The sequence below is a fragment of the Neolamprologus multifasciatus genome, chromosome 15, assembly GCF_963576455.1.
Source record: "Neolamprologus multifasciatus chromosome 15, fNeoMul1.2, whole genome shotgun sequence".
Taxonomy (NCBI): domain Eukaryota; kingdom Metazoa; phylum Chordata; class Actinopteri; order Cichliformes; family Cichlidae; genus Neolamprologus; species Neolamprologus multifasciatus.
The window spans coordinates 701,894-725,465 of NC_140453.1; the positions used below are offsets into that span (position 1 = coordinate 701,894).

General features: G+C 44.8%; 1 protein-coding gene across 3 annotated transcripts; it reads right to left on the reverse strand.

The window, feature by feature from the left end:
• Positions 1 to 1,389: 1,389 nt before the first annotated feature.
• cnstb (consortin, connexin sorting protein b) lies at positions 1,390 to 21,856 on the reverse strand. 3 transcript variants are annotated; one of them, XM_085132056.1, is made up of 12 exons: positions 21,513 to 21,856; positions 17,374 to 17,519; positions 17,054 to 17,189; positions 15,329 to 15,438; positions 13,791 to 13,821; positions 12,526 to 12,612; positions 12,330 to 12,432; positions 11,736 to 11,757; positions 9,107 to 9,146; positions 8,029 to 8,282; positions 3,370 to 3,514; positions 1,390 to 3,250 (listed from the first exon to the last, which is right to left on the reverse strand). In XM_085132056.1, exons 3-12 carry the CDS (start codon positions 17,136 to 17,138, stop codon positions 3,042 to 3,044), a joined length of 1,086 nt encoding a protein of 361 aa, XP_084988182.1. In that variant the 5' UTR covers positions 17,139 to 17,189; positions 17,374 to 17,519; positions 21,513 to 21,856; the 3' UTR covers positions 1,390 to 3,041. The 3 variants fall into 3 exon arrangements, with proteins under 3 accessions (XP_084988182.1, XP_084988179.1, XP_084988180.1); XM_085132053.1 differs by having other exon boundaries at positions 17,054 to 17,519; XM_085132054.1 differs by lacking the exon at positions 21,513 to 21,856 and adding an exon at positions 17,613 to 19,604 and having other exon boundaries at positions 17,054 to 17,519.
• Between the last annotated feature and the right edge of the window lie 1,716 nt (positions 21,857 to 23,572).

The window sequence follows — 23,572 nt, forward strand, 5'->3', positions numbered from 1 at the left end:
AGGCCTCAAAGACACATTTGAGATGTGGATGATTCCTAAAAATCCTCCTACAGTGCGTGTGTGCACTCAGTCTACAGAAAGAAATCCTCTAAAAACACGTCTGAGCTTTTACAGTCTGAGGGTTGATCAGTACAACAGGTTGTGTATATATTTAGTGTCCAGGGTTTCCTCCCAGAGAGGACGAGCTCAGCTGTCAGCTCACTGACTAAAAACCTTCAGGATAACATTAAATTAAATTAGGACAAATTAATTAGGAATTTGGGTTCAACTGGGAATTAAGAACTGAACTTCAAATTAAGCTTTATCATTTTTCTATTTTAAAAGTAGAAGATCAGTGATAGAGCAGCTCATCCAGGTTTTTGTATGTGCAGAGAATCAAATTTGAGTCCTTTCTGGCTGCACCTGTTCAGCCAATTCAGCTTTTGGGACGATTGTCATGCTGAAAGGTCATCAAATATCCCAGATGTTATTATGTGGTGGATATGTACTAAGTATTTATACTATATATGAATATATATATACTTTTCTGTTATGATGCTTCTTTAAAGTTTGACAAGATCTCCAACCCCGCTGGTGGAAACAGCTCCAAACCACGACAGAGCCTGGTGACCTCTGACCTCCTCCATACATACTGATGATTATTTCAACTAACTGCCAATTTCTCATTTACCTGTTGGCACAGATTTTCAGTCTTGTGTAACTGGCATACCTCAAAAACCAAACACGGTAATAAAAATAGAAGCAGCAAAGTGAAAAGCAATCTTTGTACTACTGCCACGTCCACAAAGAACATTTTATTTAAAAGACCATCTGTTGATATGCTGACTGCCTGTTATTTTCACTAGTTCACTACTAAACACCTCAGCACAGTATTTGGGATTAATCTGTAATCATGTCAACAAGGAACGATCATCTACAAACTATCCATCGATTCTCATCCGCTTGTCCTTTTCAGGGACAGCTATCCCAGGGCAAGAGGCAGGGTACACACACACACACACACAGTCATAACGATGAGAAATTCAGCGTTTCCAGTTAAGCTAGCTCCACTATCTGCATGTCTTTGGACTGTGGGAGGAAGCCAGAGTACCCGGGGAGAACACGCAAACTCCACACAGAAAGACCGCGGCCTGATGGTGGAATTGAACTCAGGACCTTCTTGCTGTGAGGCAACAGTGCGAACCACAGCTGGCTCAGACTGCGTTGCTAACAGAATCATTTGCAGCCTATATCAGCTGTGAGAGCATATTCATCCTGTAGCACTGCAGTAGTTTGTGTGTAAAGGACCTATTGGCTGATGATTCTGTGGTTTACAGGGACATCTAGTGGCCAAGTGTGGAAATTACACAAAGGGAACCCATCAAAGATCTATATAAACATTCACGTAAATCACAATTAACCACAAATCTTTATTTTTTGTTTGTTTGTTGTAACAATAAAAAGAAAACAATGGTTGCTGTTTGTTATTTAATCGTTTTTGTGTTCCCTTGTGGACACAAATAAACAGACACATAGAAACATGAAGGCGGATTGCATAATGCAACACTTGTTGGTCAACAGTATCCACACTGACAACACAGAGGCAGCGTTTGTCACTTTGTAACATCTGAAGTTGGAAAGGAAAGGGAAGATAAAAATGTTCATATAAAGGAAATGAAAAAGGAGCTTTCATGTTCCAGTCACAAACACAGTCTACAGGTGTGTGTTTCTGTTGTGTTGCTTGAACCAAAAAACACAACTGCTGCTCCATAAAAGCCTGTTTTTGAACTCGATCTGGTCCCAGATGCAGACACAGTCCTTTTCTCTCTTTCAGTAGATTCAGTTTGTACACATGTACACATAACCATGAGAACATCGAGCACCTAAAGCATGGACACGGGGAAGTGCCTGAGATTGTGAAGCAGCTACTAACGGCACATGGCAAACCGTGATGACCACTTTCAAACCACTCTCCCTCAATCTACATTTAAAGCTTCATCACTGTGGATTATGAAATGCTGCAATTATTTTTGAATAGGGTTCTAGTCTAGCACAGTCTAACATTTCTTCTTCATCTGGTCATATTACAATAAGAGAAACCACAAGAATGGAGGTAAGCGCACAGCTATTACCCCGTACACTGTGGAGGACCAAACCTGCCAAAATAATAACTTAAACAAAAAGGTATGAAGTATCATGAAAAATATTAAGTAAAACATAGATCCTTATAATTGTTATAATAATCATAACTTTCCTTAATATTTAACTTTGCATTTAATTTTGCATTCATTGAGGTATTTTTTAAACTTTATTCCCTTTCAATGTGAATTTTACTTCACATTTCTGCAGCAGTTTGCAGATGATGCCACTGCTTCACTCAGGATATCGCTGAGATAAATATCACTCCTGCAGTAATTTGCATGATGATGTAGAACAAAAAGAAGCTTTGGGACACATTAACTCATTCTCTGAGTCTTTTATTTCTATGTGGGTTTATGTTTTGGCATTTTTGGTCCTCCATACTATCGATAGCAGAATAAAGGTAATAGGAAATAAAATGTGGGCGGGCTGGAAAATCATTATTTGGTTGATCATCCTAAAAACACAAACATGATCCTGTTGATTTGAACGACAGCTTTTCTACACGAGTACAAATAAAACAACAAAAATCTGGAGCTTATGAGACAAATTGATCCAAAGTTACAAAGTTGCTGCTACAAACGTGAGCGGAGCAAACACCGCAACTTCTTCTGTTTTATATAAACAGACACGTGAGCCCTCTCGTGTGGTATCTATGGCAACCACACAGAGCGTAGTAAACAAGTATTTTTAAACGCTTACATGCACACGTCACCACGTTTTGATTCTGAGGTGAAATTGGGAGCACGTTACCGTGCGGTGTCGCTACAAGCACCGTGTAGTTATTAATCACTATTCACAAGTATCTTTGTTTAAACGCCTCTTCAGTCATCAAAGCGTTAAACATGTCGTCCCTGCGCCGTCATGTTCGCTCAGCCGCTCGTTGTTGGCACTTCCTGTCTGGATGACGCAGGTTAAGGGTGTTAAGTTCGAAAGGGCAGCCAGCGGCCGAGCCCTTCCACGAGCCTCCGCACGTTCACGACATAAAAGTCGACATTGTGAGTGAAGTCGGTGCAGATGTTGGAGTAAGTGTCCAGCAGGGTGCAGTAGAGCGCAGTCCCGCCCACACTGATCACCACAGTAACGAGGCACAGCAACAGCAGGATCAGGCAGGAGTCTCCGCCCACCTCATCTGTAAGAAAGCGACCAACGCTGTCAGATGCTCCGTGGCAGAGTTCACCGTCAGCATGATGAAACATTTTCAATTCCTTTTCTATCTGAAACAAACTGCAGAAGAAGAAGAAACCGTACCGTGCTCGCTCCCGTCCCCCGGCTCACTGAACCGAACTTTGCGTTTGGAGTTTTGTTTGTTAGTAGTGTTGGTCGGGGGAGGCAACCCGTCCAGCGACGCTCTCCTCCTTTTCAGGATGGAAACCAGACCGTCCGGGGACGAGTTCTGGAGGAGACACAGAGACAGAAAGAAGGAAGTTCAGCAGCTTTGGGGAGTTTGGTCATGTTGACAAAAACAATGAAAAGATGTCACGTTCAGCAGTTCTGTGCATGTTGGGGATGATAAAGGAGGAAACCTTTAAACGCAGAGTTAGTTGGTATCAGTCCATTATTATTATTAGCATCACTTCTGATTCTGATGAACGTGCTCAAATAAAGAAGAACTCGCTGCCGGGCCAACAACAGGCAGTAACACCATTATCACTTTGTAACGCTGGCTCGTCCAATGAGCTGGAGCGGTTTGTGAAGGCAAAATGCAAAACGATAATTAAACATTATGAGCACCAACACTGAAGTTCTCAGTACTTCCTGTGATTGCAGAGCCTCCTTTAGCAGCATTACATTGAAGTAATGATTTTCTGCATGACTTTGTGTCTCTCACTGCTGTGGAGGAACTTTGGTGCACTTTTCTGTGAGCATCCACGCACAGCACTTCAGTCAGGCTGACATTTGAACCTTGACTGGACCAATCCAACATCTTGATTCTTTCGCTGCTGAGATTCATCGCTTTCAGCCTGCAATTCAAAGCGAGGCCATTTCCACCAGGCTTGACGGTTGCTGTGAGGTGTTTGTGCCAAACTGTGTGCTGCTGTGCGTTATGGACAAACATCTCCAGAGGACATCGTTCCAGAAGTCTTGTAGTTTATTCAAAACCAGCTTAAGCAGTCTTCAGCTGTGCTGCCATGTTCTTTTATTTGAGAGAAGTGTTTCTCCTTTCAAACCAACCAGACTTCGTCAGTCTTTTTCCAACTGTGCTGCCATGAACTTTAACATTAACATGCTGGGACTGGAGAGTCTCGAGCTGTAGCTCTTGCGGGGTTTTTCTCTGAGCACTGCACAGTCTGAACTCGGGGTGAATTCACTGAGACAACCACCTCTGATTAACAACAGTCGACAAAGTTTTCTGAATAATCTTTTTCTTTCTGTAAAATTCAAAATGTTTGCAAATCGTCTTACAGTCCTCCCCAGATTGGCAGCAGCAGTTGCTTCTTTGCTGCATTCATAAAGGTGCAACAGATACACGTACCTGCTTTTTAAAAGTAACACTGATATAACTTTACTCACCAAAACGGACACATTAGCACTTTATACTGTGAAATGCTAAAGAGAAAAGCCCGACAATCAGACGACCCCCTATGAGCACGAAGAAAAACATTCATTCACATACGTTTAACTTTTCTTCACCAACGCCTGAGTCGAATGAGTCGTTTTAGTTTCATCAAAGCAGAAGCACTGTCATTCAAGCCTGTGATTATAAGCATCAGCTTTGGATGTGAACATTTTAAAATTGAGTTGTGATGATTTTGGAAGTGGGAGAAGCAGACACACAGCTGCACACACAGAGGCAGACATTATTCTCTGTGTTGGCCTGAATAATGTGTTTCAGGAGGAAGTCACGATTGGGCAAGCTGAGTACTCGAAGGGTCAGAGGGAGGAACGGCGTTCAACATCTTTATCCAGCACAGAGGCTCCATTTGCAGTGACAGTGAACAGCCTCATCATGCCTTTATTTACTGTGTGAAGCCACGTTGTTAGCGGCGTACTCGATGTTCCACTGGTCACAGTTAACTCTACACAGACACTCTGGGACACAAATACAGCCAGGATCAGACATGATGGGGAAACATATGGTTTGATAAATCTTTTGTCCTTGTTCTCATCTAAAAGAATTCACTCAAAACCACAAATTCTCATAATTATACTAGAGGAAAACTCGCCACGGTTGCCAGCATTTACCCGCTCGCGACCACAGACTTTATCCAAAAAGGGACAAAGCTGATTTGGAGCTTTACCTGCTACCATACTGTTTTTGTGGACCCAAAGGGACCACATTTCAACAGCAGTGGAGAGAGCTGTTATCAGCTCAGAAGCTTGGTTACCGAGCTGCACTGATAAAGGTGCACGAGATACTCATACCTGCTTCTCACCTTTAATGCCAAGTAGCTTATGTACAAAATACTGGAACTTTACTTACCAAGAAAGAAACATTAGCATCATATATCGATTGATAAAGATTCTTCAATAACACAGAGGTAATCCCAACAACTGGACATTTCCCTGTGAGAAAGCACTTGGCAACAGTGGGGAGGAAAAACTCCCTTTTATCAGGTAGAAACCTCTGGCAGACCCAGGCTCACAGAGGGGCGGGGCCATAAATGAAGCCATGTTATTCATCACAGCTTCATGAAAGATGCTTTAGAAAGCACCAACAACACAATCACAGTGGAAAGGTCCGTTTCACAGGCAGGAATTAGCTGAGCTACGATTTCCTGTCACTACAACTGTCAGTCTCAGTAGTTACACCCCGCCCTGCACACACAAGTTTAACACTTGTTAAAAAAAATCCACCCACTGATTGGCTGTAATAATAATGGATTGTTTTTATATAGCGCTTTTCGGGGCCCTCAAAGCATTTTACAATTCCACTATTCATTCACTCACTGGTGATGACAGCTACATTGTAGCCACAGCTCCCCTGGGGCACACTGAGAGAGGCGAGGCTGCCATATCGCGCCATCGGCCCCTCTGGCCATCACTAGTAGGCGGTAGGTGAAGCGTCTTGCCCAAGGACACAACGACCGAGACTGTCCGAGCCGGGGCTCGAACCGGCAACCTTCCGGTTACAAGACGAACTGCCAACTCTTGAGCCACGATCGCCTCCAAGACAAACTGCAATTTTCTAACCACTTCAGGGCCAACATTCACCCAGTAATCATCACAAATTGAAATCTCTATAAGTTCACCTATTGGCTAAAATGAAATTTTTCCACCAGGGATTAAAAGTTCGACAGTGTTATATTTGTATAAAACACAGAGCGTAAGAAAGAGCTGTGGGGCTCTCCGAGCCAGCCGACGTGCTGCCTGAGCTCATTGCAGCGTTTAGTCAAAACATATCAATAATTTGTCAGAGTCACACAATGTTTGTCGTGACATTTTGGAGGGTTTTGAGTCAGATTTTTCATGTTACTACTGAATTTATAAAATGAGTCATGTAATTGTTTAGAGAGGCGATCGTGGCTCAAGAGTTGGGAGTTCGTCTTGTAATCGAAAGGTTGCCGGTTCGAGCCCCGGCTTGGACAGTCTCGGTCGTTGTGTCCTTGGGCAAGACACTTCACCCGTTGCCTACTGGTGGTGGTCAGAGGGCCCGGTGGCGCCAGTGTCCGGCAGCCTCGCCCCAGGGTGACTGTGGCTACAATGTAGCAGCCATCACCAGTGTGTGAATGGGTGGATGACTGGATGTGTGAAGCGCTTTGGGGTCCTTAGGGACTAGTAAAGTGCTATATAAATACAGGCCATTTACCATGTAAGGAAGTACAAATATTGCTGATGAAAAGCATTCAAAACCTTGTGAAATTTGATAGAAAGGGATCGTTTCTAGTTAAATGAGCCATGATCCCAAAGCATCAATGCAAGGCCTGGATCCTGTGATTACATCCCCCCCCCTGCAGGAACCGGGCCCCTTCAGCTCAGTGGTTCAGCCAGAACATGATGTCTTGGCTCAATAATCTAACACACTTGGCAGGGTGGACGTCCCAAGTGTGAGGCCACACCAGTGAACATGGGTGGAGGCTTTCTCAACAGAAAAATGATGAAGGTCTCATTCAGGGATGACGGATATGATTCGTGGGAGTGTCCGATTCCACACGCTGAGAGCTGCTCAGCGTGTGGAATTTCTTCCTGCAGGCGGACTTTAATGGAAAGGACAAAGGAAACAAGCCAGGAAGGAAAAGGAAATAAATGAAGGGTGTTGGATGGAAAGTGAAAATATATTTGTGCCAATGCAGTACTGTGCAAAAGTCTTGAGCCAATCCTAATGTCTTTATGCTTTGCTTTGAGCGTCAGACTTGTACTCGGGTGGGGCGTCAGTCCAGTAATCGCCGACGGGCTCAGCCTTTCATCGATAGTTGATATATTCGACCTAACACGGACCAATGAATCATTCAAGCACAAAAAAGAGCCAGTGTTGTGTCTACAGACAAAAGACAACAGCAATGAACCAATTTTAAATGGTATCTTTAGACACTTTGTTACCAGCAGCTTTCCATAAAATGAGTTTTCCCCTTTCTTCAGTTGGGTCTATGAAAGATGCCTGATAGGTCTGAAGTGCCAGTTCTGCCCCAACGAGGTGATTCCCAAAGAGCTATCAGCCCAAACGTGGCACGTGGTGTGCAGCGTGGCCCTCAAAGCTTTGAGGAAAGTAGCAGAGACACAAACTGAACATGAACAGAATCTGAAAGTCACGTCCTTAAAACAGGAATAAAATCCTGCTAGAATTATACAAACTCTGTCGTCTTCATTCCCATTTTCTTACATAATATCAAGAAATAACGAGTGGCTCAAGACTTTTGCGCAGTACAGTATTAATTTAATATCTGACATGACAACACACTCCTTTGTTGTCATTTCATATCCTCGAGTGGCGCTAACGGGGGAGTAAAGGCAGCTAAAGTGCAGTCCTACCCCCTCCTTGTGGGACAGTTTGGCCAGGTCCTTGTCTGATGCCTGAGGTACTCCTGTTGGCCACTCCACTTTCACCTCTTCCTCTTCTGGTGTCTCCTCACACTGCTCCTCTTCTTCTTCTTCTACTTCCTGCCCTTCCTCACATGTATCTCCGTCCTCCTCCTCACAGCCCGTCTGTGGTGATGAACGCTCTGACTCCAAAATCGAGCTGTGTTCCTTCACGTCCTCCTGGTGCGTAGTTTCTGACGTGTTCGCTGGAATGGAAATGGAAAAATCGTGTGACTCTCACTTTGCCACGATGCGCTCATTGTGCATTGTTTTGGTTGCATAGGTGACAATCTAATTACCAACCGTCCCATTAGTTCACAAACACGAGGTTCACCTCAGCACGCAAAGGTGACCTCAGCAGGGTACGATATTACCACATTACTTTACTCACGCTACGATATTTTCCCCATTTTTTACATTTTGCAAAATGCTGAGTAATCCATCCATCTGCTTCCACTTATCCTTTTCAGGGTCGCGGCGCTGGAGCCGAACCCGCCTGTCATAGGGCGGGAGGCGGGGGGCTAACACTCACATTCACACCTATGGGCATCAATTAAGCTATCCCCACTAAGTGCATGTGTTTGGTGGGAGGAAGCCGGAGTCCCCGGGGAGAACCACCCACAGGAGAACATGCAAACTCCACACAGAAAGACAATGATGGAATTGAACTCAGGACCTTCTTGCTGTGAGGCAACTGTGCTGACCACTGTGCTGAGTAACAATATACATAATTATTTATTATTGTACATCTTATTACTCTCTCTTGCTGAGCATGTGTATGACAAAAGAATTTCCCTCAGGATAAACAAAGTTCTTCTTATCTTATTACCTTTGTTCAACGGTAAAGTCAAACGTTGTCATATCTAAAGTTCGCTCACTGCAGTTATTTTTGAATGTAAAATACACCAAACTGAAAGCTGCCATAAATGTTGCTGTCAGGCTGCTGAACAGCATAGAGCACACACTTCTAAACACATCATCATCTGTGGGGATTCTTTGGTATCAGTTCTGAGCAGAGACACGTGTTTACCTTCATCACGATGCAGCTGTGGTGTCGTGTTGAGCTTGTTCTGGTGATTGAAACACAGTCGACAACTTTAATGCAAAGTAAAGGTTTTAAATTGAGCCTGAACAACCTGAACAGCCTGAACAGCCTGAACAGTCTGAACAGTCTAAACAGTCTGAACAGTCTGAACAGCCTGAACAGCCTGAACAGTCTGAACAGCCTGAACAGTCTGAACAGTCTGAACAGCCTGAACAGCCTGAACAGCCTGAACAGTCTGAACAGCCTGAACAGTCTAAACAGCCTGAACAGCCTGAACAGCCTAAACAGCCTGAACAGTCTGAACAGTCTAAACAGTCTGAACAGCCTGAACAGCCTGAACAGCCTGAACAGTCTAAACAGCCTGAACAGTCTGAACAGTCTGAACAGTCTAAACAGTCTGAACAGCCTGAACAGTCTGAACAGCCTGAACAGCCTGAACAGCCTGAACAGTCTAAACAGTCTAAACAGCCTGAACAGTCTGAACAGTCTGAACAGTCTAAACAGCCTGAACAGTCTGAACAGTCTGAACAGTCTAAACAGTCTGAACAGCCTGAACAGTCTGAACAGCTTGAACAGTCTGAACAGCCTGAACAGCCTGAACAGTCTGAACAGTCTGAACAGCCTGAACAGTCTAAACAGTCTGAACAGCCTGAACATCCTGAACAGTTTGAACAGCCTGAACAGTCTAAACAGCCTGAACAGCCTGAACAGCCTAAACAGTCTGAACAGTCTAAACAGTCTGAACAGCCTGAACAGCCAGAACAGCCTGAACAGCCTAAACAGCCTAAACAGTCTGAACAGCCTGAACAGTCTGAACAGTCTAAACAGTCTGAACAGTCTAAACAGCCTGAACAGTCTGAACAGTCTGAACAGCCTGAACAGTCTGAACAGTCTAAACAGTCTGAACAGCCTGAACAGCCTGAACAGTCTGAACAGTCTAAACAGTCTAAACAGCCTGAACAGCCTGAACAGTCTGAACAGTCTAAACAGTCTGAACAGCCTGAACAGTCTAAACAGTCTGAACAGTCTAAACAGCCTGAACAGTCTGAACAGTCTAAACAGCCTGAACAGCCGGAACAGCCTGAACAGCCTAAACAGTCTAAACAGTCTAAACAGCCTGAACAGTCTGAACAGTCTAAACAGCCTGAACAGTCTGAACAGTCTAAACAGTCTAAACAGCCTGAACAGTCTGAACAGTCTAAACAGCCTGAACAGTCTGAACAGTCTGAACAGTCTAAACAGTCTGAACAGCCTGAACAGTCTAAACAGTCTAAACAGTCTAAACAGCCTGAACAGTCTGAACAGCCTGAACAGTCTGAACAGTCTGAACAGTCTAAACAGTCTGAACAGCCTGAACAGTCTGAACAGCTTGAACAGTCTGAACAGCCTGAACAGCCTGAACAGTCTGAACAGTCTGAACAGCCTGAACAGTCTAAACAGTCTGAACAGCCTGAACAGTCTAAACAGTCTGAACAGCCTGAACATCCTGAACAGTTTGAACAGCCTGAACAGTCTAAACAGCCTGAACAGCCTGAACAGCCTGAACAGTCTAAACAGCCTGAACAGCCTGAACAGTCTGAACAGCCTGAACAGTCTAAACAGTCTAAACAGTCTGAAGAGTCTGAACAGCCTGAACAGCCTGAAGAGTCTGAACAGCCTGAACAGTCTAAACAGCCTGAAAAGTCTGAACAGCCTGAACAGTCTGAACAGCCTGAACAGCCTGAACAGTCTGAACAGCCTGAACAGCCTGAAGAGTCTGAACAGCCTGAACAGCCTGAACAGTCTAAACAGTCTGAACAGCCTGAACAGCCGGAACAGTCTGAACAGTCTGAACAGCCTGAACAGCCGGAACAGCCTGAACAGTCTAAACAGTCTAAACAGTCTAAACAGCCTGAACAGTCTGAACAGCCTGAAGAGTCTGAACAGCCTGAACAGTCTAAACAGTCTGAACAGCCTGAACAGCCTGAACAGTCTGAACAGCCTGAAGAGTCTGAACAGCCTGAACAGTCTAAACAGTCTGAACAGCCTGAACAGCCTGAACAGTCTGAACAGTCGGAACAGCCTGAACAGCCGGAACAGCCTGAACAGTCTAAACAGTCTAAACAGTCTGAACAGTCTAAACAGTCTGAACAGCCTGAACAGCCTGAACAGTCTGAACAGTCTAAACAGTCTGAACAGTCTAAACAGTCTAAACAGCCTGAACAGCCTGAACAGTCTGAACAGTCTAAACAGTCTGAACAGCCTGAACAGTCTAAACAGTCTGAACAGTCTAAACAGTCTAAACAGCCTGAACAGTCTGAACAGTCTAAACAGCCTGAACAGCCGGAACAGCCTGAACAGCCTGAACAGTCTAAACAGTCTAAACAGCCTGAACAGTCTGAACAGCCTGAACAGTCTAAACAGCCTGAACAGTCTGAACAGCCTGAACAGTCTAAACAGTCTAAACAGTCTGAACAGTCTAAACAGTCTGAACAGCCTGAACAGTCTGAACAGCTTGAACAGTCTGAACAGTCTGAACAGCCTGAACAGTCTGAACAGCCTGAACAGCCTGAACAGTCTAAACAGTCTAAACAGTCTGAACAGCCTGAACAGCCTGGCTGCTGGTCAGTCCTACCTGTTCCACACTGATGGATGGTCTGAGTGATTCCAAACACAGACCAGGCAGGCAGCAGGAGAAAAGAGGAGGACAGGACGTTAATATATTGCTGAACTTATGAGAAAACAATTTTAGACATTTGTCAGGCTCTCATCTGTTCTTCAGTCAAACTACATCCTCCTGCTTGCAGAGACTCTGGCCTGCAGTAACATAGCAGCTGGATCAGAGCGTGACCACCAGCGTCCGGCGTGCAAACTCCTGTCTGTCTGCATCGAGCGGAAATGAATCTACAGGGCAAATCTTTGGTGCCCTTCCTGCAATATTGATATTCATATTTACACTTATTCAAATTGATTTTCATTCCTCCCTCTATCCTCACGCATCATCGATACTGTGGCTCAGTCTCAACGTCTTGATTTGTCCTTGTCAGAGAGACAAAGATAGCAGCAGATTAAAGCAAAATTGGTGCTAAAAGCTTTCTGTGTGACAGCGACAAAAGGAGGGAATGAATGCAAAAGAATTGACTTCAGACACTGAGCTGCTCGCCTCGCTGCTGTCTGTGTATGGGCGGAGCCACATCACAGACATGCGATGTGTCCCACTGTGGTTTACCTGAGGTGAGTTCTGCACATCTGGCTCAGCGTCTCAAAGTGTTTCTCGCTCATGCCGTCCGTCTCAGGAGGCACGCCGCTGTCCTTCTCCCTCTCTTGACTCTCTGCGAAAATATAAGTACACGCAAATCACACACAGTTTCATTTTGCCACAAGAATATGTTGTGTGTGTGTTTAGGACTGATAAGATGCCAAACCCCAGTTCTCCTGCAGCACTGTGAGGTTGGAGAGCAGGCGTTCATGGTAGAGCTTCTCGAGCTGTAAGAACTGGATGGCCCACTGGTCTGACAGCACGACCAGTTAAAGACAGACACTGGCTCCTAAAGTAACATCTCTGATCAACTTGGGCAGCACTTCATAATACAGATGACGTCTCATGACATTTAAATTAATTAAGACTGACTGCAATATTACTATCCTATAATAAAGGCCATAACACAAAAGCAGAGTGTATTTAAGGAGGTCTGTAAGACTACCTGTGTCCCGAACAGCCATCAGGTAAAAGTACTTTCACCAACCATCTTTGCTAATACGTCAAATTTGTAACAACTACATGTTAATTACGAGGAAGTTGAATTGTCGGCTGTTTTATGAAGTGAATATTAAGTCCTGACATGGACAATACAAACTGCTTCAATTCACCTGTTTTAATGCAACTTTAGACAAATTCAGAAAGCTGGTGACCGATGACAGAAGAAAGACAACAGAAGGAACAAACGGCGCAAGTGATGGGCATCAATAAGCTTCTGAAGGTCAGTTAGAAAAACTTTGGATTTATGTCATTTGGTGTAACAACATCAGCTAAATGTGAAACAGCGTGACAGAAACATGGCTACTGCCAGCTGAGGGTTAAATTACCCGTCAGCCAAGACAAATGTGACACATGACTTTAAAAAAGCAAGAATCTATGTTTTCATGCTCTACATTCACGTCAGTGTTTTTAGCCATGATGTGTTCACGATCCAAACCTGCCTTTGTTGCTTCTGCTGTGCTTCTCTGCAGGACGTGTTTCTCTTTGGGTTAGGGTCTGCGTTTCTGCGGCTCTTTTCTCCTCACACCACACTCCTTACAGCGAGACAGCCCATAGCTGTCACCACAGCAACAGCACAAACAGAGCAGGAGGAAACACTGCGAGCCCCTCGGGCCTAAAGCCAAAACATGGGGAACACCCATCGCCTGAGAGACACAGAAAACCGCTTTAAGTCGACAAAGAGAAAGACGAAACGGAGGTTTTCTGCCCTCCACATTTCAACGTTTGCTCAGCAGTGTTACCTTTGACCCTGTAAGCCGTTAAAGTTAAGGCAGCTAAGGTAAACACGAGGTGAGGGGACGTACTGCACATGCTCCTAAACCCTTATTAACTATAATGCCTGCCGTCGAGCTCAGTTATGATTCAGTTACAAAACACCAGTGACTGACTGTGAGTGTCACGATGAGACATGAGCCGTCCGTGAAAGGATACAGTCCTGTTTGAGTGAGTAGGCCTCTGCGATCTAAAAGAAGAGACGGGAAAAAAGATGCTTCATTAGACAGAATTTCACTGACACGTCATCATCCATCTGTGAAGCTTCAGCTACTCTTACTCTACATTTGGGGCCTAACTGACTGTATGTTTCTGTTTGAGTCTAAATCCTTTCAAAGACGAGGGTCACATGATCTCCTCTACCAGGAGCCACGGAGACGACCTGAGAAACACAGTCACATGCAGCAGCTTATGGTGGTGGCGTACCTGCCTCACAGATGCCTTTAAGATTAGAAACAAATGAGCAGCATGAATCACACAGATCATCAAAAGGATCGTCTAGTGAAGAGACAGCAATTCAGCATCTGGCCAGATGTGAAGCCTCGTCCATCCCGCCTGTTCATGAGTTCCAACATCCGGACGAGTGTCAGAAAGTGTTTGTTGGGTCTTTTGAAGATAACATTTTGATAAAAAAGATGTGGTAGCTTCATAATTTTATGATTTTTATGAAGCTCTGCATTTACAGCCGTCCCAATAATGTTGGCAGTGATATGCAGGTAAAGAGCACGTGTCAGCATTCCTGTGAGCAATAAGCAGCAGGAACGTCACGCCCGGCACACAAACAGTCCCAACAGTGAGAGACCCCACCCTTTAAACAGCTGGCCTCCATCTGTTTTGGCAGTAACAGAGACAGCAGTGCTGCTCTATCCACTGTGATCCACTGAAACCCAGCAGATTCTCATATTAAACATTAACTCATTATTTTTCAATGATCTGTGTATGAGAGCAGAAACATTTCCCACAAACTCCAGATAATTCCAACATTTTCTTATTAGCTGTGTTTGTAGCTGTGATCCAGTTCTTTACTTTCAGACAAATATATTTAATGACACATTCAGAGCTCTGAACCAGCAGGTAGCAGCATTTACGACATGTTTCTAAATGTAAGTTGACTGCCTCTGTGGCATCCCTCACAACAGGAATTCTTGAATCTCCACGTCAGCTGATTCTGTCTCTGGATGAAACGCCCGGCTCTCCTTTCCATTATGAGAATTTCAAGCAAAACAGCTTCTCCTTTGTTCCAGCTGCAGCAAAGCAAACGAGTGCAGTAGCTGAAACAAATGAACCGTGTTGTGAGTGTTGTTAGGGAACAGTGACAGGAAAAGTGCTGCACGAGGATCCTTTTAAAGCGAACACTATTCATCGGCTTCTAATTAGCATGTGTGCTGAACACAGATGGGGGGGGGGCTGCCAGTCCAGATCCTACACCTGCGCTGCAGAACACTTTCAAACAGCTGACCTTTAAACAATAAAGACAGCCACAGCTTTCATTTGCACGCCATTTGTAAATGTAAGGAGCTGCACTGACGCGTTCGCCGAACACTCTGAGATTTGCTGTGTTCACACAGACGGTGCAGCCGGGCGCAGGGAGGGGCGTGCTGTGGATGTAAGCACACTCTCGCACACAGACTAAATAAAGACACTGAGAATTCCCTCTGGAATATTCTATACAGGTGCTCTCAAACCATCACACACACCTGGTGCAAGGAGTGTGGCAGCAGTGTGTAGTCGCTGTTTTCTCCGAGGGATCGCAGGGAGGCCAGCAGCTCTGGGGTGGGGCCCTGCGGTTCATCTCTGGAGACACTTTCTAAAAACATGAAGCACAGACATGATGTGAAAAATTATCAAATCAGTGAGATTTCAGTGTTTTCTCAATGTTTTAGTGTGACCGGTCAGCTGCACAAAAACTTGTTGTCTGGATTATTACCAGTTTTAACGTCTGTAAACCAGTTCTTGAATGCCTTCTGTGGCCGTGGAGAAGCTTTCTCAAGTGTGATGTCACCACTATGCCATCAGGTTTAGGTCGGAAACCTAATGACAGAAAACCTACGATCCAAAAGAATCTGGACGTCCATCAGGAGGAGGACGCCTAACAAAGAGTCCACTCTGGTATGTAAGCGACAACAGCTACACTCACACAGTTTTCACTTTTAAGAGTCAGATGACAGAACAGTGAATAGTACGTATAACAAACTAAGAGTGCAGACACGGGCAATCGGCTACACGTGTCTACAGTCTGTATGCTGATCATCAATCACAGTCCGGCCCTTCATAGCTACCATACGACGGTGGGATCAGTCTCCCAAGCAGCATGAAAAATATTTTTTCCAACACACAACCTCTGTGTACAGTGTGCACGTGTAATACCTGTGCAGCATCCACAGAGAAGTGCCCACGCTTACACAAACCTGTGAGTCTATTCTAAAATGCTCATTAGCTCAAGCAGCATGTGAGAAGATGCCGTCTTGGACCCGTCTTGGCACAAATGTGTCACAGTGCAACACAGCAGTGACCCAGAGCTCAGTACTCGTGTTTTCGCTGTCGCAGTCTTGGTGTTTTAGGACTGCACGTCACTCAAACTGTGAAGTCATGTGACCAGTGGGACAGCACACAGTGAGACGAGGCGACCTTCCTGCAGGACCCCGGTGCTACATATAACAGACAATACAGGACTGCATGAAGTGCAGTTTGTGCAAAAACTGTGAAAAAGCGAAAACAAGACTGATAGAAACACAACAACACAACAACACAACAGCAACACACTGAGCATGTGCAGAAAGATAGTTGGTGTGTGAATATCAGGATCAGACTTTAAACCGCATCACAAATTTGTTTATCTTTGCTGACAAAAGATAAACAAGATAAACGTGTCAGACGCTGAGTTACTAATATGTATCCAAAAAAGTGAAGTTTGAATACTGAGCTTATAGTTCACAGTGCAGCGTTTCAGGCGCAGTTTACAGGCGCAGTAAGTGCGTGTGTGTGTGTGTGTGTGTGTGTGTGTGTGTGTGTGCGTCGCGTCCTGAGAGAATACTTCAGAGTCACCTGACAAACCGTCACAGCCTGCTCGATGCTGTGAATGACAATTAGTCAGGACGATCAGCTGCAGCTGTTCAGCACATTACGAGCTGATCTTTGTGGAGATCACCTCCAGCTTTACCTTTCCTGCTGCAGCCTAACAGTCTGTGGGGAGTCAGGGTGTGCCGACACGACAGACTTTAAACTGTGCTGAAAAGCTCTTAATCAGCAGTCCTCACTCTGCTTTACTTGAACATGACAAAGTGTTTCGATCACATATTTGAGCGACACATTTTAAATGCCTACACTCACTGACATGAACAGAAGGATAACATCTGCTGAGGTGCTCAAACTTTAAAAAGCAGGTTTTGCGAACGACGTTATTAGAGGATGGAGACTTTTACCCGTGGCACTGCTGATGAGTCCTTCGTCTGGTTGTGTGGCCTCGGCTTCAGGGCCTTTGGGCAGGTTGGTGTTTTTGTTACCCATCTCCTCTGTCGCTGCAGGAGCCGCCTGCCTCTCGTGGGCCGTGGCTGGGCCCTTTCCCCTCACCCTCACCGAAAAACGATTAACTGTGTCTAATGTTGATCAGCGTTCTTCCACGTCGGTATCCCACTAACCTCTGGTGAAGAGTCAAGAGCACCTGAGGCCTCAGCAATGTTTGGGATCACTCTTGAGGGAGCAGGTGATTTAATCCTGCATCACCTCTCCTGGGTGGCAGAACGGAGCGGTTTGAAATGTCCACACAGTGAAAGCAGGCGGGGCTGTGAAGGATGTAGCTCCCTGCCCTGTCCTCCGATCCCGCTTTATTTGTCCCTTTTCTCTCTTACACAGAATTCCCTGGAGCCTCCTTCCCACATCCCCGTCAAGCTGTCAAAAGAATAAGGAGAATTTTAGAAAACAAATTAAAACATCACGCTTGCCTTGCATATTTAATACCAAACCAGAGAAAAAGAGACTTACATATAAGCACTACAGCTGCTTAAACAGCAGCTCATGAACTAACTGATGTGTTTGTGTCTAAACCACGACAGATAACAGAGGGGGGGCTCAGTGGGCTCAGTACCAAGACTGCACTCTGTACACTATGTTAGACTCAGTTCTTCTTACAGAACGTGCAGTTTGGGAAGTGGGGCTCATTTCTGCAGGCGACATGTTGCATGTAGTGGGACAAAGTCCTGCCCGGTGGACCAACCAAAGCAGCGTAATGACCCGCCATCAGCAGGTCTGCGCAGCCCCTGTAGGTGTAAAGTGTTGGTCCTGCAATACTTTTGTCCATATAGTATAAAATACAATAGGAATAATACTACAAACTGCCACAAATATAAGTTTCCTTTCAAATTTATGTCACAGCTGATATGTGTCAGCTCCATATTTTCACTCCTGGTGTTGCTTTGCATGTGTCAGTTTTTAAACTGTGCACTCTCTGAAACCAGCTGCTCTAACTCCTTTACCCTCCCTCTAAGCCCCCTTTCTTGTGACTGGCTGCCCCTCAAAAAGCTTTCATAGCGAGTGGGCGGGGCTTCCGGGCTCAGAATCCAAGCTACGTGCCTGAGATGGCCATATCGGGGTGTCTGCTTTCAGTAACGTCATACAGAGCCAAGAGTTGATTTGCTGATAAGTGATGCAAGTGCTTGACAGAAAATCTGGATCTCATTGAAATCCTTTTGTTTTTCCTCATCAGTCTTTGCACACGTTTTGCATAAGAGCGGGAAATGTGAGGAGCATTTACAGGCCTTAAGTGTTAGCAAGGGTAGCAACACCTGACCCGAGGGCTATGAGGGAAATAAACTGCAGAGAATTCTGACATTTTACATTTGAATCATTTTCTTGGAGCTCTGAGGCGTGCCGCAGTTAGCTTAGCATAGATTAGCAAGACTAGAAATAACAGGAAACAACAACTAACCCAAATGCACTCAAGAGACAATCCAGGACTTCACCTTATATCTGTTTCCCCCACAAAGCAGTGCTAGAGCCCAAACTAGAACCAGTCATATTTGCCAGAAGAAAAACAAAAAGACTTTTCTAATGCCAGAAAAATAATGGTGGTCACCAAATAGGAACCTGGCTAATCGCTGGCTGTGGAAATTCAACAAGGATCAGCAGATCCACACACTGTAACACCTATGTCCCAAAATCAGTCAACAAACTTATCAAAATGTGGTTTGAATCTGAAAAGACCTCAGGGCAGAAAGAGGTACAGTCATGTGAAAGTTTTCACAGGCCTCGCTGAAATACTGAGGAAACTGCAAGTGTGAACGCTTCTATAAATCTGTTTCTTTGCTAATCTGGACCATTCAGGTTAACCCCAAAGCCTCAAAACTACATGCCAGGCTCTCTCTAAAGGTTCATGATAAAACACTTCACACTCTGAACCCTTTTGTGTTATAAACTGGAATTAGATCAAAGTGCAGTCCGGCTCTAGATGATCTCTTCAGCGTAACACAGTGATGTTTCAGATTTAGTTGTTTCTCCCACTTCTGTGAAGAGCTTCGGCTATTTTTGGAAGGAACTCATTACAAACCTAAGAATTTATAAAAGCTCCCTATAAACCTTAACACCAAACTGATCTTTCAGTTGATCTTTCTGAGTTAACTTCAATAATTACTTCCTCCAAACCATCAACGTGTCTTTTAGACCCCATTCCTACAAAACTGCTCGAAGAAGTCCTGCCATTGATTAATTCTTCGATCTTAAATATGATCAACCTATCTCTAATAATCGGCTATGTACCACAGGCCTTCAAGGTGGCTGCAGTTAAACCTTTACTCAAAAAGCATCTCTAGACCCAGCAGTCTTAGCTAATTATAGGCCAATCTCCAACCTTCCTTTCATATCAAAAATCCTTGAAAGAGTAGTTGTCAAACAGCTAACAGATCATCTGCAGAGGAATGGTTTATTTGAAGAGTTTCAGTCAGGTTTCAGAGTTCATCACAGCACAGAAACAGCTTTATTGAAGGTTACAAATGATCTTCTTATGGCCTCTGACAGTGGACTCATCTCTGTGCTTGTCCGTCTTGACCTTAGTGCAGCGTTCGATACTGTTGACCATAATATCCTATTAGAGCGATTAGAACATGCTGTAGGTATTACAGGTATTGCACTGCAGTGGTTTGTATCATATCTATCTAATAGACTCCAGTTTGTGCATGTAAATGGAGAGTCCTCTTCACACACTGAGGTTAATTATGGAGTTCCACAGGGTTCGGTGCTAGGACCAATTCTGTTTACATTATACATGCTTCCCTTAGGCAGCATCATTAGAAGACATAGCATACATTTACACTGCTATGCAGATGACACCCAGCTCTATCTGTCCATGAAGCCAGATAACACACACCAATGAGTTAAACTGCAGGAATGTCTTAAAGACATAAAGACTTGGATGGCCGCTAACTTTCTGCTTCTTAATTCAGATCAAACTGAGGTTATTGTACTCGGCGCTGAAAAGCTTAGAAATATGGTATCTAACCAGATTCTTACTCTGGATGGCATTACCTTGGCCTCCAGTAACACTGTGAGGAACCTTGGAGTACTACTACTTTCAAGATTAGGCTTCAAACTTTCCTTTTTGCTAAAGCATATAGTTAGGGCTGGACCAGGTGACCCTGAATCCTCCCTTAGTTATGCTGCAATAGATGTAGGCTGCCGGGGATTCCCATGATGCATTGAGTTTTTCCTTTCCAGTCACCTTTCTCGCTCACTATGTGTTAACAGACCTCTCTGTATTGAATCATATCTGTTATTAACCTCTGTCTCTCTTCCACAGCATGTCTTTATCCTGTCTTCCTTCTCTCACCCCAACCAATCACAGCAGATGGCCCCGCCCCTCCCTGAGCCTGGTTCTGTCAGAGGTTTCTTCCTGTTAAAAGGGAGTTTTTCCTTCCCACTGTCACCAAAGTGCTGCTCATAGGGGGTCATATGATTGTTGGGTTTTCTCTGTATCTATTATTGTAGGATCTACTGTACAATATAAAGCGCCTTGAGGCGACTGTTGTTGTGATTTGGTGCTGTGTAAATAAAATTGAACTGAATTGAATTCAAACAATACATCTTTATGTTTTCTCTGTAGCTTCCATTTCTGGGTAAAGCTTGTTTTTAAGTGTGAACCTGTCGATCCTGAACCACAGACTCTGCACTGGGACTTCCCATGATGCACTGAACATATCTCCTCCAGCATTTACACGGCTGTCCCTTGATGAGCCTGGTTCTGTCAGAGACCTCTACCTGTAAAAATGGAGCTCTTCCTTCCCACTGTTGACAAGTGCTAGTTTATCCGAGGGTGTGACCTCTAACGCTGTAATACGTCACAATAGTCGGTGCCGTAATAAATTGCGTAAAAACAAACGCACCTAAGTTTGGACTTCTCTGACTTGATTAAGAGCAGCTCACACTCAGGTGAGCAGCAGCGCACTAATAAAGGGAAAGGTGGCCGTTTACGTCATCCTGACAAAGTTACGCAGTTGTCGCTGGACACGCGCGCGCGTTCAGCTCGGACTCTTCCTGACGGTCAGATGTTTGACTTCCCGTGTCGCGCGGCGAGTGGGCGAGTGCCTCCCTGTGCACGTGACGTTTACGTGCACATCGCTCATTAAACGTATTTTCGTGCTTTTTTTCACATCACCAGAGCTTTAACGTGGGAAGACTACGGTAAAAAGAAAAACACGCTAGCGTCGCGTGTCCGCGTGTAAAGCTACCGAGTTTATTTCAGCGCGTCTCCCTGCAGTTTCACATCCCCGCAGAAAGCGTTTCTTCACACTTGCTGCCCTGCGCGTCTTTGATCTGGTTTAACAGGACTCCACTGAGCCTGCGGACGCTCATGTCACACACCGACGCCGCAGGACAGGATGGAGGTGTACTCACTGCTGATGGAGCCTCTCTGTGTTTCTCTCCACATGAAGCCGCGTCGCGGTGTTTTCCTCCTCAGCAGCCGCACAGACCTCACTCCCTCTTCTCACACTCTCTCATGCTTCTTGTTTACTGTCTTATCCGGGGATTTTCACCTTCCCCTCAATGCAAAACATACATCATGACAACTTTATATATTTATTTAAGCGCGCGGTGGAGGCTGCCATCTCCTGGCAGATGTGTGCGCTGGCTCCGGGCTGGGTGTCCGCGGTTATGTAACGCGACATAAAGCGGTCAGATGATGCCACGTAAAGCAGATAACCCGTGCTGTGGATTAGAGTGGGAATGGTTTCAAATGTGTGCGTCAGTTTGTGTTGTGTTGTCAGTCTTACTTACATTTATCAGACCAATGATGTTTCCTCCTCCTCTCCTGCGCCGTTATGATCTCAGTGAACAGCCTGAGAGACAGACCGTCGCTGTGTTTTTAAGAGAAGACCAACTAGATTGAGCCCTTTAGGCACAGATGTGTAAATGTAAACGGTTATATTTAAATTACATATAGTGATGTGTCTTTGATATACAAAAATATAGAAGTATTATTACCATCCTGAATACTACAGAGCTGCCACGTACACCAAAGCTGGAGCAGGAGAGAGCTCGCAAGTGGTTGTGTGTTATGGAGGCAAATTTAAATTCATGTCTGCAGACTGTTCATCATCTGAGAAAGGGTCAGCAAAGAAGCAAAAATGGGAAGGAAAGAGACATCGCAACCAGCATATGGATCAAATGTCATCCTCTTAACCTCAAGCCACATCTCATGAACGGAGTCAGAGCTCCAACAGTTGAAAACGTTTCGGGTTATTTATCCCCAATACTGTCGCAATTACTTATCAGACGTGCGAGTCTCCTGTCGGACAGCAGACGAGGCGCCAGCTAAACAACAACATCAGCTGGTTATAAAGTTCTGTACACTAATGTCAGGCTTGGTGTCCAAAAATCACATTTTGATGATGTTCTTACATGATTTGAGAGTTTATTCGCTGAGTGTCTGTGTCCAACAATGTTAGATCCACTTCAGTAAAATGATCACTAGCACAGGCTAACAGCTGTAAGAAACAGCAGTACTTACTAGCAGAACCCATTTTCACTTCTATGCAGATGAAACCCAAATCTAACGGCCATCAGGGCATAAAACACACAACAACTATTTAAACTGCAGGAATGTCTGATAGACATAAAGGCCCGGATGCCCGCTGATGTCCTTCTAAATTCAGATCAAACTGAGGTTCTTGTTCTCGGCCCTGAAAACCTAGAAACCTCTAACCAGATATTTTTTACTCTGGAACATAATGAAGTGTTCTTCTTCACTCGCTGTGTGATCGTGTGACACCACTCTGCGTTTCATCATTAGTTCTTATTCCTCTCTGGCTCTCCCACAGTGTCTTTTTCTGTCTTGCTGCCCTCACAAAGGTTTACAGCTGATGCAGACAGTTGAATGATACGTACCCCAGAGGTTCCCAAAGTGTGGGGCCCGCCCCCTGGGGGGGGGGGGGGGCGCAGATTCATTGAAGGGAGGGGCACGGTATGAAAAAAAAGAGTGCTTGGACACTGTTAGCATCATGGAAAAGTTTTTGACGGGGCTCCCACAGAAAGGCAAAGCAGGAGATGAAGCATCGCTGAATATGTTTCCAAACCAACTTCATTCTAAACCAAAGACCAGAAAATATGATGAAGCAAATCTTCCCTTTGGTTTCACCTGCACAGGTGCAGAGGTAGGTCTCCCTGCAGGATTGGTTTTCGCTTCGTCGGGAGCAGCGCTGGGCTGTTTAAATCACAGACAAACAGGATCCCACATTCTTGATTTTAGTTCACAAACACTTGTTGTAATGACTAACTACTCCTGACATGTTGGAGATGTTTGCTCTTTATACAGTAAAGTTACAGGACACAAATAACATCAGGCTGATCCTGCAGCGATTTGTTCCCTCGGTTCAAATCACAGACAAACAGGATCCCACAGCTGTTTATGTTTTTAAACCCATTTTGCACAGAGAGAAAAATGTATTGACAGCAAT

Coding starts and splice junctions, on each gene's coding strand:
- cnstb (XM_085132056.1), bottom strand. CDS start 17,138: ATGGGTAACAAAAACACCAACCTGCCCAAAGGCCCTGAAGCCGAGGCC. Junction 12,613..13,790: donor CTACTCACTCAAACAGGACT/GTATCCTTTCAC, acceptor TCGTGCTGTCAG/ACCAGTGGGCCATCCAGTTC. Junction 8,283..9,106: donor ACAGCTGCATCGTGATGAAG/GTAAACACGTGT, acceptor TTTCCATTCCAG/CGAACACGTCAGAAACTACG.